Genomic DNA, 24,078 nt, shown 5'->3' with positions numbered 1-24,078 from the left:
ATTTATTAGAATATTGGTAATACTTTTGTTATAAATAGACTTCAACATGAGTGTTAGATTAGTAATTCTGTTAGTAATTCCTGCCATACTCGATTACGATCCTCTAAAGTCTATGTATTCGGGATTTTAATGCATAAATATGTTAGTATGTCAGTTGAAATCAGCTTTTCATAGGAACTACATATCTTACGCACCAAAATCTTATATCAGTATATTGGATAAACGTTTGAGAATATTGCTATTGAATATCAACAAAACGGGTCTATAAATGGATGAGATATAATCAAAAATCCATCACTAACTTGACTTTTGGAAACAGTTTTCTAAGTTGTGTTAGTTGAAAGCAGCTTTCCGAAGGAACTAGATATCCTAAGGACCAAAATCAAAAACAACAAAACCGGTACATAAATGGCTGAGATATAATCAATAATCCAAGACTACCCAGATTTTTTAAAATTTTTTTTCTAAGTTTTGTTAGTAGAAATCATCTTGCCGATGGAACAAGATATCTTATGGTCCTGAATCGTGTATCGGTATATCAGATAAATGTTTTGGAATTTTGGTATTAAAAATCAATAAAACAGGTTTTTTATTGGCTGAGATATGATCAAAAATCCAAGACATTGATTTTTTGAAATTTTGTATCTTAGTTTTGTTAGTAGAAATCAGATTTCCGATGGAACAAGATATCTTACGGACCTAAATCCTGTATCAGTATATCAGATAAACCTTTGAGAATTTTGGTATTCAAAATCAAGAAAACCTGTCCATAAATGGCTGAGATATAATCAAAAATCCATTACTAACTCGATTTTTAAAATTTTTTTTCTAAGTTTTGTTAGTAGAAATCAGATTTCCGATGGAACTAGATATCGTATGGACCTAAATCGTGTATCAGTATATCAGATAAACGTTTGAGAATTTTGGTATTGAAAATCAATAAAATCTGTGCATAAATTATTGAGATATGACCAAAAATCCAAGACTACTTCGATTTTTGGAAATATTTTTCTAAGTTGTCTACATATACAATATGTATATCAAATTAAAGGTATTTCAAAGACCTCTTTAAAGCCGTGGATTTTTCAAGGAAAAAATCGTAGTTTTTCTGCAAAAAACTTATAGTTTTTCAACAAAAAAATTTTTTTTTTTTAATTTTTTTAACAACTTTGTTTTATATTAACTCATGTGAAGGGTATTTAAGATTCGGCTTAGCCGAATATATAACTTTTTATTGTTTTAAATAACACCTACCGTTGTACAATATTCATGCATGGGATGACTAAGTTTATGATTTTTGGCATTACGTCCAAAGAAGAAACACTTTTGGCACATGTCGAAATTGAAACACTTAAGGCAGCGATAACGGAAGCCAACAATTGGATACTCTTTGCAAATGTTACACTTCGCCTGTAATAAAGATATGTGAAACACAAAAAGATAGAAAATTATATTTTGTTCAAAAGTGTTAATTAAGTGCCAAGTTAACAGTTTTCATCTCACAAACGTAAATAAACTTGCAGCAGTTGTGCCAGTTTAATTTTGTTTGTTCTTAGTTATATTTCTTTTGGCTTTCACTTACCTGATGTTTAGCTGCCTCAGCAGCTGCCAAACGATGTAATACTGGTAGCCAAACTAAACTTTGTGGTTCATGCTGTAGCCAAGCAAGGAAGTGATGTAATTCAATCGTAAGTTCTTGATTAGAATCAATTGCTGCAAATGAAAAGTGTTCAAAGGCAATGAGTAAGAAATATTATGCTAGACTAATCATTTACACAACTTTGGAGTTTTGGAGGAGGATATTAAATGTAATTAGTGGTAATGTGTGAAATCTTTAGAGAAAGAAACGTGTCTCTGGAAAGTTTTGTTTTTGGTAGTTAGACATTTGTTTAAGTAAATGAAGTTTAAAGTTCAAATAAGAAAAATCGAACATTTGGATATCAAGTAACAGTCTGTGACCCCTTTCATTGAGATGGTCAAATGTTATCAAATTAAAATAAAAATTTCTAACAATATTCTAAAAATTACTACGATACACAGATTCTGTGTCTCCCCCCTTATAAACTGTTTTTGTAGATATGCTCTGCTTTACCTTCTTGAGAAATACCAGCTCTCTCTAAGCAGGAACGTACAGAGGGTTCAATATTTGAGCCACCAAAAGCTGCCACCTCACCCAATTGACGGGGAACCTTAAAACCGAAAAATAAACATTAATACAGGAATCGAATAAATCCCATAAAATCAAAACCCACCTGTATGCAATCATGCAACAACAAGCCCAATTTTCTTTGATCTACTTTACGTTCGGGATCCGCTACTAAACGGAACAGATAACGATATTTCTCCTCCAAATGGCCGCGGCATAATAACACCAAACCCACCTAAAAACATCGTAAAATATACAAAATTAATTAAAATTTTTATTAAATAAAATCTTAATTATATAATCTACCTTAAAACTCAACACCCTTATCTGTCCGGTACGCTGCGAATCGTACACATTCAATATCCAATTAATGGCCAAATCCAAAGATTTCGTCAAATCGATTTTATCCAATGTCACAAACAGCGAATGCAATACGGTGGTCATGTCGGGTATATCGATTAGCTTATCATTTTGTGCCCTTAAACCATGATTATCGAACGATTCAATGGCCGCCGACATGGGTATGCGATCTAAACCCAACGACTTTTGCACCGATCTCAATTTCATGGCAGTGCGATAGGCGGAAAAGCGTATTTCATTTAAATCGGCTAAACTTTTCATTAAATCGATCATGTCGGGATGATCCCAGTGGGTGGTTTCACGTTCGTGGCTAGAAAATGACGGAATAAGGATTAGGGAGAGTTTAGAAATAAATTATTTACTGGCAAAAAAAAAGTAAACACATTTTGTTAAAAAAGTTTCATAAAAAGTTTTTTCATAAAAAAGCTATTTTCATCAAAAGCTTTTGTTTTATTTTTATAAAATATTCATTTTGTTTATGAAAAGCTTTGCAATATTTTTATGAAACATTTTCTATAAAAAGCTTTTTTTTTAAATTAAACAAGTGTTTTCATCAAAAGCTTTTAATTTCTTTTAATGAAAACGTTTTAAAAAATATTTTCTATAAATTTGCTTTTATAAGCCTTTTTCATAATAAGTAAAGCTTTTGTAATAAAAAAGCTTTATGATCTCGTTATGAAAAATATATTTTTTTTTATTATGAGTTGTATAAAATTTGTTATGAATTGTAGAAAGCTTTTGAAAAAAACTTCATACGGAAAACATATGAATTTAAAAAAGCTTTTTATGCATAAAGCTATTTAATGGCTTTTTTTGTAAATTAAAAAAGCGTTTTAATCAAAAGCTTTTAATTTTTCAAATTAAGTTAAGCTTTGTTTATAAAAAAGCTCTCTATGAAAAATATTTCATTGAAAAACAAGTGAATTTAGAAAAAGCTTATATTAAAGCTTTTTAATGTTTTTTTATTTTTTAATTAAGAAAGAGCTAGCTTTATTGGTAACATTTTTAATAAAAAAATATTTTCATAAAAAGCTTTCTATAAGCTTTTTCCATCATAGCTTTCTTTATAAAAACTCTTTCTGTCGATTTATAACAATTGAGGAGCCGCAGAACAAAAGGTACTTTTTTGAAAATTTAAAAATTTTGGTATATTGATTTTTTCTAGAAGATTTCAACCCAAATATTATAAAAATACCCAAAAATCAATTTGTAAAAAAATTCGAAAAAGTAACTTTTGTTCTGCGGCTCCTCAATTGTTATAAATCGAAAGAAATAGCTTTTATAAAGAAAGCTTATAGAAAGCTTTTTCTGAAAATATTTTTTTATTAAAAATGTTACCAATAAAGCTAGCTTTTTCTTAATTAAAAATAAAAAAACATTAAAAAGCTTTACATTTTCTAAGAAAATTGTTTGAATTAAATATTTTTTATAAAAGCTTTCTTCATCAAAAGTGTTTTCATTGAAAGTTTTTTTCATTAAAAGCTTTTTTCATCAAAAGCTTTTTTCATTAAAAGATTTTCAATGGGCAGTTGTTTATTAAAACTTCTTTCAAAATAAGATTTTTCTATAAAAAGCTTTTTTTTAAATAATTTTTTTCTATATAAATAAAAAACCTTTTTTGGTTAAAGCTTTTTTTAAAACTAGCTTTTTAAACAGTTTTTTATAACAAATATAAAAAGCTACAAAGCAATTGGTTTATAAGCAATTATTTTTTTTTATAATTTTTTGGTTTAAAAGCTCTTTCTTAAAAGGCTTTTCTCAAAACCAACTTTTTTAATTTTCAGAAAAAGCTAAAAAGGTTTTGATTGAATAGTTTTTTTAAAAAATATTTTATAACATTCTTTCTCATTAATAGCTTTTTTGATAAAAAGCTTTTTTGCCAAGATTTTATAACAATTAGGTTTTAAATACTTTTCATTAAAAACTTTTTATAGTTGTTTCCCTTAAAAGCTCTGTCTTAAATAGGAAAGCTAATTTTATCATAGAAAGCTTATTTTCTTCAATAATTGTTTCTTTAAAAGCTTTTTCAATTAAAATGAATGAATATTAATCATAGAATGTTTTTACTTTTACTATTTTCAGCAAAGCTTTCTCATAAAACATTTTCTATAAAGTATTTTCATAGGAAAGCTTTTTTCATAAAAAAAGCTTTTTTCTATAAAGTAATAAATGTAAATATAAATCAAATTTAAATTTCTCTTACTCTATATAATAAGGCACATTGGCTGCTGTGGTAGCTCTTTCCCATGGTGGTGTAACACTTTGTCCTAGATTTGGTATTGGGCCAATTGGGCCACTATTCGAAGTACAACGACCATCTTCGCCATTCTCCAGCGATTGATTGCCGCCAGCATTTAACAAAACCTTTTGTCTTTCATCCATAGCAATTTGCAAGAGTTTCATTCTAGAAATTAAACAAAGGAATTACAATTATACGTATTTACTTGTAAATAGTTAAATAGAACAAAAACCTACCTAGTATTCAAATCTTCCAATTTGGACAGACAATTGGCTGGCACCAACACCTGATTGGCGGTGAAAAAGGACTGCTGTTCATTACAGTCATCTAAAAGGGCACCGGCAGTGGTCATTTTATCTCGCAGACGCTGAAGATGCTGCAACTGTTCGCTGGCCTCCGAACTAGTGGGTGGTACAATCCAGGAGTTTTTGGTAGCTTCAGCCGAGGCTACGCGAGAACTTAAATCTTCCAAGACCTTTTGGAATTGACGCATTTTCTGGAAAAGATTTTAAGTAGTGATAAAAAGGAAAGTTAGTATTTTGAAATGAAAAGGAATATAATTTTGAAATACTATTACAGGATGGCAAATTTCATAAGCTAAATTAAAATTTACATAATTTATTAAGTGAAAAAGGGAAGGGGGACATTTTTTTGAAACATTTTAAATTATTTATATTTATTATATGTAATTTCAATAAAATATTTAAAATATTCAAATAAATACACTTGATTAAACATAAAAGCCACAATTTCAACAATAGCTTTCAATGAATTCCATTCATTCACTCATCCATTACTATAGTTAAGGGGCGTTGTAAGTACTTTGTAAGCCCCTACTCCTCCTACCACTCCCTTATTAAACATTATTGATGCAGCAGCACACTTCGTCCTCGTATTGAAGTGCCAAAGTAAATACATAAACTGACAATAATTTATTACATTTACATGTAATTTAAATGCCAGGCAAACAAAAAAAAAAGCTCATAATTGTTGAAATTTTTTATATAAAAATTGTAATAAAAAACGTAAAGAGAAATTCATATTTCATTGTGCCAAGTAGTCCATTTAATAAGCCCACACGCACAACACACACACACACTCAATTGTTGAGAATAATAAACACATTGTTGCAATTGTGTAACTGTCACTTAATAATAAAACTGACAGTCTGTATATTCTTTTATTTTTCATTATAAAAAAATATAACTGGGAGGATATAAACATAAAATAAATATAAAACAGTAACTCAATTCTTATTTTATTTTTGCTCATACGCGCCTTTTTTGCCACAATACAAATTTACAACTCCAGCTTAACAAAAAATACACAATTAAGACCATAGTGTTGTTTACTGGTTTGTCTACAAAAGGAGTTTTTGTGGTGCAAAGAGGGGAAGCCTTTACTACTTCGTATTTACACTTAATATTTATATGCTTAAAATTTATTATGAAAATCCTTGTTTTACACTTATGTCAACAATGAACTTTTATTTAACAAAAAAAACGAGATAAATTGCGAAAACAACAGCTACATACATACAAATAATGTCTTTTCAATTTTATTTATAATTATGGAGAAAAATGTAGTTAATGTTAATTGTATTTAAAGTCTGTTGAAAAAAAAAATAAGAAATAACTTTACTGTTTCGTTTTTGGTTATATGGAATTGAAATGGCTGTACAAAAAGTTTTACCTAAAGCTTAAAAGAATTAAAAATTCACATAAAGTTTCAAAAAAGCTCCCAAAGCTCTTTTTTATAAAATCACATTTTAAAAGTTTTTTTATAAACCCATTTTTTCATCAAAAGCTTTTTTTTCAAAACTTGTTTATAGAAAGCTTCCCCTTTTTCATTAAAGTTTTTTTCGAAAGCTTTTCCATAAAAAAACTTTTTAATATAAACGATATAAAATATAAATGCTTAATACTAAATACAATATATTTTCATTAAAAGCTTTTTAATAAAAAAATGTTCGTTAGTCTTTTTGATTTTGAAATTGTCAAACAACTTTTTCATAAAAGGAATTAAATGCTATTTAAAATACAAACTAACTATTTTAGTTTAAAAAAAACCTTTTACTGAAAAATATTGGAATGAAAAGTAGTTTTATGCCATTTTATATAGAAAAGCTTTTAATGGAGAGTGTATCTATGAAAAAGCTTTCAGTAAATTAATGTTTCTTTATGAACAAATTCAATTCAAATCGTTGTTTATAAAACTTTATTTTTTTATAAATATTATAATGAAAAAAATAATTTTAAATCGCTTTATATTAAATTCAAGGCATAAAGCTTGCTTTTCACAAAATACTTTATTAAATAAAATATGTTCTTAAAAAAGCTTTAAAGAATAATATTTAAAAAATATTTCTATAGAAAAATATTGAAGATTTGTAAGGTCTTCTACAAAAAGCTTTTTAATAAGTTTTTTTATAAAAAAAAACTTTTCCATAAAATCTCCTATAAAAAGCACTCGATTAAAATTTTTTACATGAAAAGCTTTCCCATAAGAGTTTCATAAAAAAGCTTTAAATAACATTTTATACTAAAAGATTTCCATAAAAAGCTTTTTCATAAAAGCTTTCAAAATTATTTAACAAATATTTATTTGGAAAAGCTTTTTTAAAAAAAAGCTTTTAGACAACTTTATTTAAAGCTTCATTTAAAAAAGCTGAATTTGAACAACACTTTATTTAAGAAACAATTGTTTAGAGTTTTTTTAGAAAAAGCTTTTATCAACTTTATTTAAAAAGCTTTATTTGAACAAAACTTTATTTTAAAAAAGTATTTGTTAGGGAAAGCTTTTCATGTAAAAGATTTATGGGAAAACCTTTTATAAAAAATATTTTGAAAGCTTTTATGAAAAAGCTTTTTATGGAAATCTTTTAGTATAAAATTTTATTTAAAGCTTTTCTTATGAAACTCTTATGGGAAAGCTTTTCATGTAAAAAATTTTAATCGAGTGCTTTTTATAGGAGATTTTTTGTAAAACTTTTAAGGAAAGAAACGTTTTTTCAGAACATTTGTATATAAAGCTTCTACATAAACATTTTTTTTAGAAAATCTTGTTATGGAAAAGTTTTTTTTATAAAAAAAATGTATTCAAATTGTCTTCATATTAAAAGCTTTTGTTTGAGATTTTATATAAAAAGCTTCCTTATAAAAGGTTTTGCATGAAATGTTTTTAAATAGAAAACTGTTTGTATAAAACAATTATTTTATTGCATAAAAACTTTCTTCATCAGAAGCTTTTCATAAATCTTTTCTACAAACGGCTTTAATTTTAAAAGCTTTTATTAGAGATTTTCTATAAAAAGCTTTAATTTCAGACTTTCTATAAGAAGCTTTTATTTGAGATTATCAATAAAAAGCTTTTAAAGAAGATTTCAATAAAAAGCTTTTATATAAGGTTTTCTAAAATAGGTTTCTTCTACATAGATTTACATGAAACAATTTTTTATTAAAAGCTTTCTTATATTATTTGAGATTATAAAAGGTTTTCCCATAAATATTTTACATGAAAAGCTTTCCTACAAATGGCCTTCTCATTAAAAGCTTTTATTTGAGATATTATTTAAAAAGCTTTACATGACAATATTTTCTATTAAAAAGCTTCCTTTGCATGAAATGCTTTTGTATGAAAAACTTTAAAATAAAACGCTTTTGGATTCAATTATTTCATAAATCTTTTACATGAAAAGCTTTTATTTGAGACTATCAATAAAATGCTTTTATATAAGGTTTTCTCAAAAAGGTTTCTATAGAAAGCTACATGAAAATATTCTCTACAAAAAGCTTCCTTATATTATTTGAAATTATCAATAAAAGTTTTTAAAGATTTTTATAAAAATCTTTTTTATAAACAATTTAAATAAAACGCTTTTCTATAAAAGCTTTTAGATGTACATTTATTTTCAAGAAGATTTTTGCATAAAACGATTATTTTTATAAAGTTTTTTTTTGTCAGAAATTTTCATAAATTTGTTTTCATGAAAAGCTTACATTACGTGCTTAAGATTCCTCATACATCATTTTGTAAGGCTTTGGGAGAAATATCACTGAACTTTTTTGTGAAAGTGGATATTTTGTTCTAAAATTTATAATTTTATTTCAAAACTGTATGAACTTTTAATTTCGATTTTAATTTTTGTTTTTTAAACGTTTATCTCATTGTGTACACAATTGTTCTTAACATGAAAACCTGCTTAACCAACAGTAGCGTGCACACTTTACTTAAAACATTGTAATTCAATGTTTTACAAAATTATACGAATACGAGGAGTACAATGGATAAATTAACAACGGATGACTGGAATAAAGATGAATAGTGAAGATGAACAAATACATAGTATGAATAAAAAAATAAAATTACAAATTTAATGCAATTATTTTGCTTAAATACGCGTGCATATTTAAGCATGAAGTTGCCAGAAGAGGAGTTATGTAAAATTTCTTAAAATAAATTGAAAAAAGCTTTTAATTAAAAGGGGGATTAATGCAAATTTGAAAATTTGTTCGTAGAATTGTTTTCTTAAATTCATCTTTAATAAACAGGAAAGGTTAAATAAGTTAATTCATGAGCAAAAGCTTTTTTTAATTAAGCTTTATTACAAATTTCCAATATGATTGTGGCTTTTTTTGTAAAAAAAGAAGAAGAATTGTGAACAAAGAAAATGTAAAAATTTTAATAACTTTCAATGAATGAATTTTTAGCTGACTTCAATAATAATCTTTATATAAAAAAGCTATTTCTATTCTCTTGTTTTAATTCATTCCTGTAGCAAGGAAATTGTTTTAAAAACCTCTTGTTTATTGTAATTAAAGTTACAATAATTCGATTGCTTATTATTGTTATTATTTTCTAGGTATTCCTATTGTTTTCTTAATTTAAAATATGTACGATTTGCATTTAAACTTTGCATTATAAAGCGATTACCCCTAAATACATGCAATATTAGGTTTAAGCATGTTTTTCTTTACTATTTTTGGAATTTAATACCAGAAAAACTGAACGTTGCCGCACTACTTCCTCCCTTATAGTTTTATCTGTAGTTTGTAATTTGCAATGACTAAACATAAAGTTTATCCTCTTGATAAGACAACAACAAAGTAAAACACAGAAATAGTTTTATGGTATCCCTTCAGCCAGCCAAACAGGTAAAACATTCGCACGAGTACCTTTGCTACTCTTTTCGTTTTTAAGTATCTATTGAGTAAAACTCTAAACAACAGACATAATAATAATAATAATGTAGAAAGCTTATTAAAAACTTTTTACATGTTGTGCTAAAAAATATTATTACACAAGGTTTATCTTTGGTTTTGTAGACAAAAATGCACACAGAAACAAACATATTTGCAACTTTTCGAATGCATCTAGAAAAAGTAGCTGGTAAAATATAGTTATTAGAAATTTTATATTTCAAAGAGTCAACAAAAACATTAAAAAAAAAACCGAAACATAAAATAGGAAGGCTTCTTTGAAATCCTTGTAATTTGAAACCACAAAAAAGTCATAGCAGTAAGTAGAGCTTAACAGAGACGACTACTGCATAATACATTATTAACCACCATCACATAGTTAAAAGTTATAGTTAATATAAAATTTAATAATAGTTATTATGAAAGAGAAGCGTTAAAGGAGCTTTAGGAAATAATATGTACTTTAATGTGCAAGAAAATGCTAAAACAGTTACAAGTTTAAACGAAAAATTTAGAAATTCTTAAAGACTTGTTAATATTTAGTAAGTGGTTAACTGTTTACAGAAAATTTAAAACACTTTTGAATATTTTAAGAAAAGCTTTTTTTTAAAGCTCTAAAAACTTTAAACTATAGTTGCTTTGCCCATATGTAAAGCAACTACAGAACTTATTTAAAAGAAAGCTTTGCTAAACATATCATTTTAAAATAAAGCTTTTCTAATTTTTCTTAAAATATGTTATACGTTTTATACAGATATAGTCTAATTTTAGTTTAAAGATCCGACAATATTTTAGATTTCAAAATAAAAAAATGTTTATAGTAGTCTCGGAAAGCAGCTTTTAATGATTACATTAAAAACTTTTATTAAGAAATTTTGCTAGTGCGCTATAGCAGCTTCCAAAATGGTATCTTCACAATTTGTACAACTTTTTTAATATGTAAAGTTTTTAATGTCGAAAAGCTTAAAACAAAAAACATTTTGGAATTAAGAATTTTTATAATGAATTCAAATTAACCTTTTTCCTACTAAAACTTTTTTAAATGAAAGCTTTTCTAAACAAAACTGTTTAAAAGATAGCTTTTCTGATTTTCTTTAACTAATGCTTTTATCACATAAAGTTTTGTCCAAAAAAAGTTATTTTTTTAAATAACACTTCTTCAAATTAAGCTTTTTTCAATGGCTTTTTTAAATACAACTTTTTTTAATTAAAGCTTTCCCTAACAAATATTTTTTTAAAATAAAGTTTTATTTTTTTAAATAAAAGCTTTTTTTAAAAAAGCTTTTCTAAACAATTGTTTCTTAAATAAAGTTTTGCTCAAATGCAGCTTTTTTAAATAAAGCTTTAAAAGCTTTTCTAAATAAATATTTGTTAAATAAGATTTTGTTCAAATAAAGTTTTAAATAAAGTTCTCTAAAAGCTTTTTTGAAAAAAGCTTTTCTAAACAATTGTTTCTTAAATAAAGTTTTGTTCAAATTCAGCTTTTTTAATGAAGCTTTAAATAAAGTTGTCTAAAAGCTTTTTTTAAAAAAGCTTTTCTAAATATAAATATTTGTTAAATAAAATTTTGTTCAAATAAAGCTTTAAATAAAGTTATCTAAAAGCTTTTTAAAAAAAGCTTTTCTAAACAATTGTTTCTTAAATAAAGTTTGGTTCAAATTCAGCTTTAAATAAACTTGTCTAAAAGCTAAAACCAAGCGATTTGTTATATTTAGTTTTGAATAATTTTTTTTTTATTTTTTAATGAAGCTTTAAATACAGCTTCAATTTTCGAAACAAAATTAAATAAAACATTTTATAAATAAATCTCGTTTACAAAAAAACTTTAACTACAGTTTTAAACAAAGCTTTGAGTTGCCAAAAAGAATATAGCCAAAGCTGTAATTAATCAATTTAAAGCTTACATATGAGGCTTAAAAGGCGGTTTTAAAACATTTGGAATTAAATTTTTAAGGTGTAAGAAAGCTTCAAATAAAAGCTAGAAAGCAAAGAAAACCAATTTAAAGCTTTAATAAATTTATATAAAGTATTTTTGATAAGTTTTAACATAAAGCTTTAAAGCTTCAAAATACTTAATACAAAAGCTTTAATAAAATAACCTAAAGCTTTTAAAGCTTTTCAATTTACAAATTTAACATCTTACAAAGCATTTATATTTATAAAGCTTTTAATTATAAAGCTGTATTACGTTTTTTATTATAAAGCTTTTCACTAAGAAAACAGCTTGTTGTTATTGAAGATTTTTTAAATTAAAGTTTATAATAATGTAAAGCTTATAAAGCTTTTATAGCACAAATTTAAAGTTGTGTTTAAAGTTTTAAAATACTTAAAAGCTTAAGAAAAGCTTTTCTAAATTCATTAATGAAAATTTCTTTAAAAAATTTGGTTTTTCTAACATAAAGATAAAATTCTACATAGATTTAAAATATTTTCCAGCTCTATATAATAAATGACAAAGAAAGTTGCTTCAAAATGGGTGTTCACCTAGTAGTTAAATTTACAGAACTTTAACTTTATAACAATTAACTTAAATATTTCATTTATTCTTTGTTAAAAACATCCCTTCATGCTTTATATTTTACTGTTCACAGCAACTAATTAGACATGCAAAGACTTGTTAAATTTTCATTTTACCTTTTGTAACAATATTAAGGATTTTTTTAGACTCCCCTTTTCTTTCTTTTTGCAGTTAATAGTTGTCTAAATGTGTCTGCTGGCAGGACATTTCTCCATAAAAAAAAACATAAAATTATGTATGTAAGTAAGTACATTTAATGCTTTATTGCATTTTTTATACAATACATAAATTTCATAAATATTTATGTTGTTCTTATACATTGAAAACTTGCTGTCAAGTTTGAAATTGTTTTGTAAATGTAAAATATTTGTTTTTTTTTTGTTGAAAGAAGAAAGAAAAACTAAAGTTTTAGTAAAAGGTTTAGTTAGTTAGTTAGTCAGACTGCTGCAGAAACATATAGCATTAAAAATGCTAATTAGTTAAGAAAATAACAAGTTACTTTAACATATATAACTACAAATATGCTAAATGCTACTGCTGCTGCTGCTGCAAGTTGCATATATGAATTTTTATATGCTACTAACAAATATATAACACAAATATCTACAAATTATGCATGATTTGGATGAAGAATAGTTACTGTTAAAAGAGAGGTTTAAGAATTTTGAGAAAAACTGGTAAATTAAATTAAAGAAAAAAATAAATAAATTTTTAAAGACTTGAAGATGCTTTACTGTTAAAGTCCTGTAATATAGTTTTAATTATTTCCTTTACATTTCTTGTACAAAAAGCCATTTTAATTTATCTTTAATTTATTTGTTCATTTCTTTGCTTTCCAGCCCTTAAAATAATATTTATGAAAAATTATTTCTAAATGCATTTCATTCTTTCTTTCTTCTTTCATTTTTATTTATTCTTTGCCAAAGATAAAGTCATTTAATTTAACCATTTCATTAAAATTAAAGAAAAAAAAAACACTAAAATCTTGCACAATTTTATTGTTGCCAAATCCCCTCCCTGCTTCTCTTTCTCAAAATTGATTTGCCTCTAACTGTTGTTTTGCCGAAGCAGCAACGAAACAAAGAGAAGACGAAGACAACTATGAGACATTAAAAAGACACTGCGCTCAACTAATTATAAATGAAATGCAAATAGTAACAAGAACACGGATGAAAGGGGTAGTGAAAGGAGTAAGGAAAAGAGAGCAAAGCCCACACGATGTTAAAGTGAGAAAACTACTGTAGTAAAGTAAATATCTTTTACATTAACTTAAACCACCAGCAAGCAACACTTGTTAGTGTATTGTTGCTGTAACCGGAATGGAAAGGATCATATGCTTAGTTTTGCCATCGTTTTACAACATTTAACAGCAAAATGGTGAAGAAAAAACCTTTTTTTTCGGGGGGGGAGGGGAGTTAAAGTAAAACTTTTTCCCTCAAAAGTTTAGCAATGTTTATATGCGGTTATATAGTCTATTAATTAGAGAACTACTTTAGTTTTAGTTTCAGCAACAAAAATGACTGCTCATTTTGGTTGTTTTTAGGGTATTTTTGACTTCTACTATTTGCTGTTGTTGTTGTTTTAAAAGTAATATATTGTTTTGTTGTAGTTGTTGTTGCTATTATCTTATGCAACAGCCTGCAGCTATAAACACAAGACAAAAGTTTACAGTTTTGTAAATCTGTTGGCTGGCTGGCTGATGTTAAAAAAGGATTGTGGTGCTTTTAATAAGGAAATGCGTTGAATTCATGAACAATACAGCAACGACAACAACTACTTACTAGAACAAAAACAATAGTAAAATGTAAATTAAATGTTCTTGTAGATTTATATTTCTAGCTTTTTATTTGCTGCTGCTGCATGCTCTAGACAAGTTGCATACATATTTATTTTTGTAATTTTTTTTATTATTATTTTGTCTTTAGCCACTCGAGTTAAACAATGGTTTTTTATGATAAATGTTTTTTTTCTAGTTTTGAAATAAAAAAAAACAAGTACATACTTTTCATGAATTTAATTATTTTATGGGGTGAATGGAAACGGAAAAAAGACAAATAGCTAAACTTTGCTTAGTCAAGGCTTTAGTTTGAAGGCAAAACGGAATCTAAAATCTAAGTTTAAATAGACTTAAGGGTTTAATTAAAGAAATTTCTGAAAATTTAAAGGGAAAAACTTTAAATTAAAACGCTTCAATTCAATAATTAAAGAAATGGAACACAATGGAAATTGAACATACATAGTAACTTTAATGCAATTGTAAATTGGAAACAAAAAAATTAAAACAGAAAATACATGCAGCCTCAAAAGTGAGTAAACGCCAGATCATTATAGTACGGCTTATATCTTTTTTTTCATAACTGAATCTATTATTAAGACAAATCTCCAACAAACCGAAACTTTTAAATTTTAATCGATGCATAGATTTTAGCATTTTCATTATCTTAAAAGAAATCAAATAATTTGTGGTGTTTACTCATTTTTGAGGCTAAAAATAAGCTAGAATTGTTTAATTTCCCATATTTCTAACCAAATATTTTAGCAAAATCAATAAAAATGTTTCAATTCCATTTTGTTTCTATGGTTAAGAATAACAAAATGCGTTTTAAAATAAAACAGCATTTTAATTATATTAAATATGCTTTAAAATAACTTTAAAAAATTAATTTTATTAAAAAAGTGTTTCATTTCCATTTTGTTTCTTTCAATATTAACATTTATAAAACTTTATTTATAATAAATTGTAGGTTAAATATTAAAAAAAAAGTCTTAAGTTTATTTTAAAATTCACATTTTCAGAAAAAGTGTTTCAATTCCATTTTGTTTCTTTTGTGTTAATTTTAACTAAATATGTAAATTGATTCAATTCCATTTTCCTAATATAGCCTTTAAAATGTTTCAATTCCATGTCATTTCTATGATTCACCAAAAAGCTATAAAAATGTTTCAATTCCATTTTGTTTCTATGCTTAGGACTATCAAAAAGCTCTTTAAAATAAATGCTGCTTTATTAATTATATTAAATATCCTTAAAAATACCTTAAAAAAAAAAAATTTATTAAAAAAAAGTTTCAATTCCACTTTGTTTCTTTGAATATTAAAATTTATAAAATTTTATTTGTAACAAATTAGATGTTTTTCAATAAAAAAATTTTAGTGTTTCATTTCCATATCGTTTCTTTGGTAAGAAAACAATAAAATACTAATTTTAACAAACTATAATATACTTTTTATTACATTTCTTAAGCAAATTTTAAAATTTTGCTCATTTTTAGAAAAAGTATTTCAATTCCATTTTGTTTCTTTTGTGTTAATTTATCCTAAATAAATTGATTGATAATTATTATGTGTTTTAATTCCATTTTCCTAATATAACCTTTAAAATGTTTCATTTCCATTTTGTTTCTATGCTTAGGACTAGCAAAAAGCTGTTTAAAATAAATGCTGCTTTATTAATTATATTAAATATCCTTAAAAATACCTTAACAAAATAAATTTTATTAAAAAAATGTTTCAATTCCACTTTGTTTCTTTGAATATTAAAATTTTTTAAATTTTATTTGTAACAGATTAGGTCAACAGATTAGGTCAACTATTTAAGAATAATTAATTCAACACCTGTTTTTCAATAAAAAAATGTTAGTGTTTCATTTCCATATTGTTTCTTTGGTAAGAAAACTATAAAATACTAATTTTAACAAACTGTTATACAATTTTTATTACATTTCTTAAGCAAATTTTAAAATTTTGCTCATTTTTAGAAAAAGTGTTTCAATTCCATTTTGTTTCTTTTGTGTTAATTTTAACTAAATATGTAAATTGATTGATAATTATTGTGTTTTAATTCCATTTTCCTAATCTAACCTTTAAAATGTTTCAATTCCATGTCATTTCTATGATTTACCAAAAAGCTATAAAAATGTTTCAATTCCATTTTGTTTCTATGCTTAGGAGTAGCAAAAAGCTCTTTAAAATAAATGCTGCTTTATTAATTATATTAAATATCTTTAAAAATACCTTAAAAAAAAATTTTATTAAAAAAATGTTTCAATTCCACTTTGTTTCTTTGAATATTAAAATTTATAAAATTTTATTTGTAACAGATTAGGTTAACTATTTAAGAATAATTAATTCAACACCAGTTTTTAAATAAAAAAAATTTTAGTGTTTCATTTCCATATCGTTTCTTTGATAAGAAAACAATAAAATGTTAATTTTAACAAACTATTATATAATTTTTATTACATTACTTAAGCAAATTTTAAAATTTTGTTAATTTTTAGAAAAACTGTTTCAATTCCATTTTGTTTCTTTTGTGTTAATTTTAACTAAATAAATTGATTGATAAGTATTTTGTGTTTCAATTCCATTTGCTTAATATAACCTTTAAAATGTTTCAATTCCATGGCATTTCTAGAGCAAAAATTATATTAAAATGCCGCTTTAAATAAGCCAGTGGCTGAATTAAAGCATTCGATATTGAGTAAAACTTACGTGAGTTTCATATTCAACATTGAACAGAAAATTTAGAATATTTTATTATGATTTCGATATCGAAATAATTTTTCAATAAGATAACTGCGGTAATTCGGCCCCAGTAATAAAATTTTAAAAAGTTTCTTTTTTCAAAGAAAAATTTTAATTTCTTAAATAAGAAAAACATTAAAGTGTTTTAATTTCATATTGTTTCAATAATGAGTACACTTTATTAAAACGTGTTTTAATTCTTGTTTTTAAATGAAAAATATTCAAGTGTTTCAAATCCATATTGTTTCTATGGCAAAAATAACAAAGAAATCCTTATTAAAATAAATCTGTATACAAATTTTATAGAATTTCTATAGTAAAACCTATAAATTGGTGCATTTTAAAAAAGTGTTTCAATTCCATTTTGTTTATTTTGGTGTTAACTCTATGAAAACTTTCTTTTATTAATACATACAGTTTATTATTTAAAAAAATATATTACAACTAAAGTTAAATGCAAAAAAAATATTTCAATTCTATAATGTTCCTATGGCAAGGAACCATAAAATAATTCTTTAAACAGTATTTAAGTAAAATCGCTCAATGTCATATTCATACCCTTCACCTTCGTGAGAAGGGTATATATATGTAAGTTTGTCATTCCTTTTGTAATTTCTACATTTTTCATTTCCGACCCTATAAAGTATATATATTCTGGATCCTTATAGATATCGGAGTCGATTAAGCCATGTCCGTCTGTCTGTCCGTCTGTCTGTTGACATCAATTTTCTGAAGACCCCAGATATCTTCGGGATCGGAGAAGTTTTCTATTTAAAATCAGCAAAATCGGTCCATAAATAACGGAGATATGAGCAAAAAACCGGACAACCTCGATTTTGACCTATTTTTGATCTATGTATGGATTACTAAGTCATTAATATAGACAATATGGATATCTAATGATAGATATTTCAAAGTCCATTGCAACGATGTAGATAAGGCTATAGTAAATTGGACATACAATGGGTCAAAATCGGGAAAAATATTTTTTAACCCGAATTTTTTTTCATCAAAAATTTTTTTGTCAAATTTTTTTTTAAAAAAAAAAATTTTAAATTTTTTTAAAAAAAATTTGGAAAAAACTTTTTTTTAAAAAAAATTTGGAAAAAACTTTTTTTTAAAAAAAATTAAAAAACAATTTCGAAAAAAAAAATTAAATTTTGTTTACCTAAAAATATTTAAAAAAATTTATTTTAAAGTATAATTTGGTGAAGGGTAAATAAGATTCGGCACAGCCGAATATAGATCTCTTACTTGTTTATTAAGGATTTTATTTTCTTGCTTTACCAACCTTAAAATCACAGCTTTCAAAACTTTCTTTCAATATTTATTCTAATTCCAAAACGTTTCTTAATATATAAGTAATTTTCAAACAGCCATAACTTAATTTTTTTTTCAAAATTAATAAATAAAATTTTAATTTAATTCCAAATTTAATATTCCATCTTTCTTCATCATCTATTTGTGTTAATTAGGATAATTTTTCGTTCTTTATAACTGCATAAATTTGTGTCAAAAGTTTATTACTGCCTGCAATTACAAAGTTTTTGTACCAATTCCACAACGTTTCTGTATTTGAGAACAAGTTTCAACTAGTTTAAACATTTTTTTCACTGATTACTTTATTGTAATCAATAGTTTTTCCTCTGTGCCCTGCAAATAAATCTCCAAATTCTCTTAAAAACTTTCAATTAATCGTCAGATTTAATTAAATTTTGTTAAAACAAAGTTTTGTTTTTTTGTATTTTTTTCGCTGCAAAAACTTTTGTTGCTCTTCTTTATTTTTCAACTGTATTGTTTTCGAGTTTGTAAAAACTTTTGTAAAGAGTTTTTTTTAACAGGAAAAATAAAAATAAAATTGTTGCATTTCTTTCGTTCAATTTTATGATTGAACTATTTGCATTTTACATTAATCAGTTGGCATCTACTTGTTTTTTTTCTCGCTGATTCTGTTTTTTTTCTCGCTGATTCTGTTTTTTTTTACAAAAACTTTAGCCTTGTTAACATGGCAAAAGTTTTTTTACAGACTGCTGGAAAGGTGAAGGAGAGGAAATGCACCAAAATGAAACTTAGTTTTTTAATTTTCTATATGTTACCAACTTCCGCTAGAATATTTTGAGCAAAAGCCGGTAGTTTTTTTTTTATTTGTTGGCAGTTTGTTCTTTACCTGTGCAGTTTATGAGAGTTTCTGTTGATGATAGTTTTTTGGCGTGGAAAGTTGGTTTAATGTAATTAAAATTATAGACTGATGAGAAAAAATTTAATAATTTCAGGAAAAAATAGATTTAAGGATATATAAATTTTAACCTTGATTTTAGTATTATTTTTAGAATACCCACCTCTTTTTCATCCCTTAATATGCCCACCACTTGCAAAAACATGCGTTCGGCATCATTTTCGGGATCATAGTTTGAGTAGGTGTCATCCACCAGTGTTATATTACCGCAATAAAAATCATCTGAAGAAAAAACGGAATCTCTATAATGTTGTTGTTGTTGATCTTCAACAGCCAGTTTATTAGTGATCGTGCCACATTCCCCTCTTACGGTATTATTAAAATCATTCACACAACTACTACTCAAAGGCTGATGAAGATTATGATGGTGTGTTGCTGCAGCTACATGCTGATAATCATTATCAACATGTTGCCTATTCAGGCATTCAATGTCATCGTCTTCATCATGATCATCATGCACATGATCATGATTGAGATCATTATGTTCGCAATTATGCTCATTATTATGATCAATGTGTATGGAAAGATTTGAGTGTGAACGTGGTGTATTCGAATGACTCAGTTTTGAGTGTTTGGAGAGACTGTGAGTACTAGAGGCACTACTCAGCTGTGAGTAACTCAAACTGAGCTGACTGCTCTCTGCTGCCGAGGTACGACTGCAGTCTTGTTCAAGTTCAGTGCCACCAGTGCCACTGTCGCCACTCTGTGAACTGGCCGAGTTGCCCAAGTGTTTGTTGGTGGTTTTCAGACAATTTATGTTGGAATTCGATTTTTGGTGTTCCATTATGTGTTGCTGCATGGGACCGGGCAGCTTGAGGGGTGGTAGCATGAGATTGAAATTAACTTCCCGAGAATCGCAATGCGAACGACTGCCACTGCTGCTTATGCTGCTGCGACTGCGTCTTTTCATGGACACAAAGGGCGATAGCAGGCGTCTGCGCTGGGTGGAGAGAGAAGGTGTTAAGGTTCTTCTAGCAGCTGCATAAATTTCCTCCTCATCGTCACCATCTTCATTAGGATCCAGAGCGGCTGCTGCTGCCGCCGCCAAGGTATGTGGTGGCTTGGCATAGCGCTCCAACGACCTTGATTTATATTCCTCATTATGACGTTCCGTTGCATGACGTTCTCTTCCCCGGTTCGTGTGTGTGGCGGTCTCAAAATTGTTGGTTTTATGTTTTTTATTACTGCCACTCGTTGATGAGGAGGCCGACGAGGATGTACGATACATTTTTCCGGTTGTCTGGTGGCCAGGCGATTTGTTGCTTAGATCTCGTCGCATGATGTGTGTGTTTTCTATGATGTTGCTGCCCTGATCCATGGCTTGCATGTTCTTGGCTATAATGGCATTTGCATGTTCTGTTGCGGCTGTTGAGTTGCTGTGTTGTGAGGAGAATAAACGCATTGTGTCATAAGGTGGGGTTGGTTGTTCTTTTACTTTAAAAAGCTCCTGCTGATGCTGACTTTTATGATGTTGGCCTTAAGCTGATTTTTATAAAAATTTGTTGTTTGTATTTGCTGATGAGTTGTTTTTGCTGCTGTTAAACACTTTTTTGCTATTTTGTGTTTCGTTTTTTTGTTTTTTAATCACTGTATTTATTTTCTTTATTGTTATGGTTGCTGTATTTTGCAATTATTTATTAGACCCTTCGGGCTGTTGTTGTGGCAGCTTAAGTTTAAGACACTTTTTTTTTTATTTCGTTTTGCTGTAGCTTTTAAATGTTTAATCATTGGGGGGGTTTTTTCCATAGACAAGTTATAATTTTTTAATATTTCTTTTTAAAACTACTGGTTTTTAAAGATTTAATTCTATATATGTGCATAGAAGAACAGGAATAGTAATTAAAATTGCATGTGTTCGAAGATGTTAAAGAACTTTAAATTATGTTGCATAAAATAATGGTTTTTTAGTCGATGAAACTTTAGCAAAAAATTGCTTGCTATTTTTAATAGTTCATGTTTTTCTTTATTTAAATCTTCATATTTTGTTTTCGATTTTGGCAAATTTTTATCAAATAGTAAATGTTAGAAAAATTGACTATAAAGCAAGATCGCAAAATGCTGCTATAAATAGTGCAAGTTGGCAAAATGCTGCTTTGACAGTTCAGGTTCGCAAAGTGTTGCTATGAATAAAGAATTTTCGACAATGTTGCTATAAATAGTGCAAGTTTGGCAGTTCGAAAAATATTGCTGTAAATGTGAATTCAAAAATCCTGCTATATATAGGGCAAGTTGGCAAAATGTTGCTATAAATATTGGATTTTAAAAATATTGCTATAAGTAATGAACTTTAAAAAATGTGGCTGGCTATAAATAGTGATTTTGTGAACAATTTTATCATTGAAAATATTTCGATAGTGTTGCTATAAATAGTCCATGTTCACAAATGTTGCTATAAATAGTGAATTTTTAAAAAATATTGCTATAAATAGACAATTATCAAAGGTAAATTTTCGAAAATTTAAGCAGTAAATTTGTATGTTATTTCTTCCCATCCAGTTTACTGACCTTTTCTCACAAATCATTTTTGATATAGTTTCTTTATTATAATCGCTTCACTTTAATTATACAATTTATTGGAAAAATATGCAATTTTAGCATTTAAAATTCCTTAAAGCATTTCATTGTATTTCAACATTTCATTTATATTCCATTTAAGTTTACAATTCTTGTGTCTTTCTTTCGTATTTTTTATGAAATTTTATCTACTTGAAAATCTATCTTTATATAAAAAATATACATATATACATACGTTTTCTTCATGTCATTTTAAATTCAATTATAGTTTTTGCATACACAATACAATTTATCAAAATATGTAATTTCTACTTGTGTTTCCGACAACTTTATCTATAAATTTCTTTGCATTTCTTCTTTTGTGAAATGAAAGTGAAATTTTTTTTTTTTTTATTTTTGTAGAAATAACAGAAAAAAATATTTAATAAATTTTAAATATTTTTGGCACGTTTTTTGGCTTAAACAATATCATGTAATTGTTAATAAATATCATATGCTGCACTTGTAAATGCAAAAATAAATCGAAACAAAAAATATATTTTCAGAGATTTCAATAACAAAGACATAAGAGACATTTTTAAATTTAAAAGGGGGAAATAAACTATAAGCCCAATCTTTGAAACTTGGCCAAAGTTCCAGAAATTTTACTATAAACAGCAAATTTTAGATAAATAACCAATTTCCAGAAACTTGACTATAAATAGCAAATTTCCAAAAACTTGACTATAAGTAGCACATTTACAGAAACTTGAATATAAATAGCAAATTTCTAAAAACTTGTCTATAAACAGCTAATTTCCAGAAAATGACTATAAATTTCCACAAACTTGCTTATAAATTGAAAATTCCCAGAAACTTGACTATAAATAGCAAATTTTCAGAAACTTGACTAAAAATAGCAAATTTCCAGATAATTGATTATAAATAGCTAATTTCCAGAAACATGACTATAAATAGCAAAATTCCAGAAACTTAAGTATAAATAGGAGATTTCATGAAGCTTGACTTAAAATAGCAAATTTCCAGAAACTTGAGTATAAATAGCAAATTTCTAGAAACCTGATTATAAATACCAAATTTCCACAAACTTGAATAAAAATAGCAATTTTCCAGAAACTTGACTATAAATAGTAAATTTTGAGAAATTTTGAAACCTGACTATAAATAGCAAATTTCCAGAAACTTGACTATCATAGCTAATATCCAAAAACATGACTATGAATAGCAAATTTCCAGAAAATCGACTATAAATATCTAATTTTCTGAAACCTGACTATAAATAGCAAATTTCCATAAACTTGTCTATAAACAGCTAATTTCCAGAAAATGACTATAAATAGCTAATTTTGAGAAATTTTGAAACTTAACTATAAATAGCAAATTTCCAGAAACTTGATTATAAATAGCTAATATCCAGAACCATGACTATGAATAGCAAATTTCCAGAAAATGGACTATAATTATCTAATTTTCTGAAACCTGACTATAAATAGCAAATTTCCAGAAACTTGTTTATAAATAGCAAATTTCTAGAAACATGACTATAAATAGAAAATTTCTACAAACTTGATTATAAATAGCTAATATACAGAAACATGACTATGAATAGCAAATTTCCAGAAACTTGATTATAAATAGTAAATTTTGAGAAATTTTGAAACCTGACTATAAATAGCAAAATTCCACAAATCTGACCATAAATAGCAAATTTCCACAAACTTGCCTATAAATAGTAAATTTTGAGAAAATCGACTATAAATAGCAAATTTTCAGCAACTTGACTAAAAATAGCAAATTTCCAGAAAATTGATTATAAATAGCTAATTTCCAGAAACTTGACTATGAATAGCAGATTTCCAGAAACTTGAGTATAAATAGGAGATTTAAAGAACTTGAGTATAAATAGGAGATTTCAAGAAGCTTGACTTAAAATAGCAAATTTCCAGAAACTTGAGTATAAATAGCAAATTTCCAGAAACCTGATTATAAATAGCAAATTTCCACAAACTTGACTAAAAATAGAAATTTGCCAGAAACTTGACTATAAATAGCAAATTTTCAGAAACTAGACTATAAATAGTAAATTTTGAGAAATTTTGAAACCTGACTATAAACAGCAAATTTCCACAAACTTGACTATAAATAGTAAATTTTGAGAAAATCTACTATAAATAGCTAATTTTCTGAAACTTGACTATAAATAGCAAATTTTCTGAAACTTGTCTATAAATAGCAAATTTAAACTTTCCAGAAACTTCACTGTAAACAGCAAATTTTTGGGGAATTAACTATAAATAGCAACTATTTGGACTTGATTATACATAAATAGCGACATTTTGGAAA

The 24,078-nt window shown here is 26.3% G+C and overlaps 1 protein-coding gene across 11 annotated transcripts in view; it reads right to left on the bottom strand.

Annotated features, from left to right (window-relative positions):
• The window catches only part of Dys (Dystrophin), a 576,591-nt gene that overhangs the window by 5,728 nt on the left and 546,785 nt on the right, over positions 1 to 24,078 (bottom strand). For all 11 annotated transcript variants that reach the window (XM_065498970.1, XM_065498974.1, XM_065498975.1 and 8 more), the window contains 7 exons: positions 4,982 to 5,241; positions 4,710 to 4,910; positions 2,453 to 2,816; positions 2,253 to 2,381; positions 2,093 to 2,189; positions 1,583 to 1,713; positions 1,255 to 1,410 (listed from right to left, as the gene is read on the bottom strand). In XM_065498970.1, the coding sequence (XP_065355042.1) occupies positions 1,255 to 1,410; positions 1,583 to 1,713; positions 2,093 to 2,189; positions 2,253 to 2,381; positions 2,453 to 2,816; positions 4,710 to 4,910; positions 4,982 to 5,241 (1,338 nt within the window). The remainder of the gene's footprint in view (positions 1 to 1,254; positions 1,411 to 1,582; positions 1,714 to 2,092; positions 2,190 to 2,252; positions 2,382 to 2,452; positions 2,817 to 4,709; positions 4,911 to 4,981; positions 5,242 to 24,078) is intronic.

Source organism: Calliphora vicina, chromosome 1, assembly GCF_958450345.1.
Source record: "Calliphora vicina chromosome 1, idCalVici1.1, whole genome shotgun sequence".
Classification (NCBI taxonomy): Eukaryota; Metazoa; Arthropoda; class Insecta; order Diptera; family Calliphoridae; genus Calliphora; species Calliphora vicina.
Note: the sequence above shows the minus strand (reverse complement) of the source record. Positions and strands in the feature narration are given on the sequence as shown.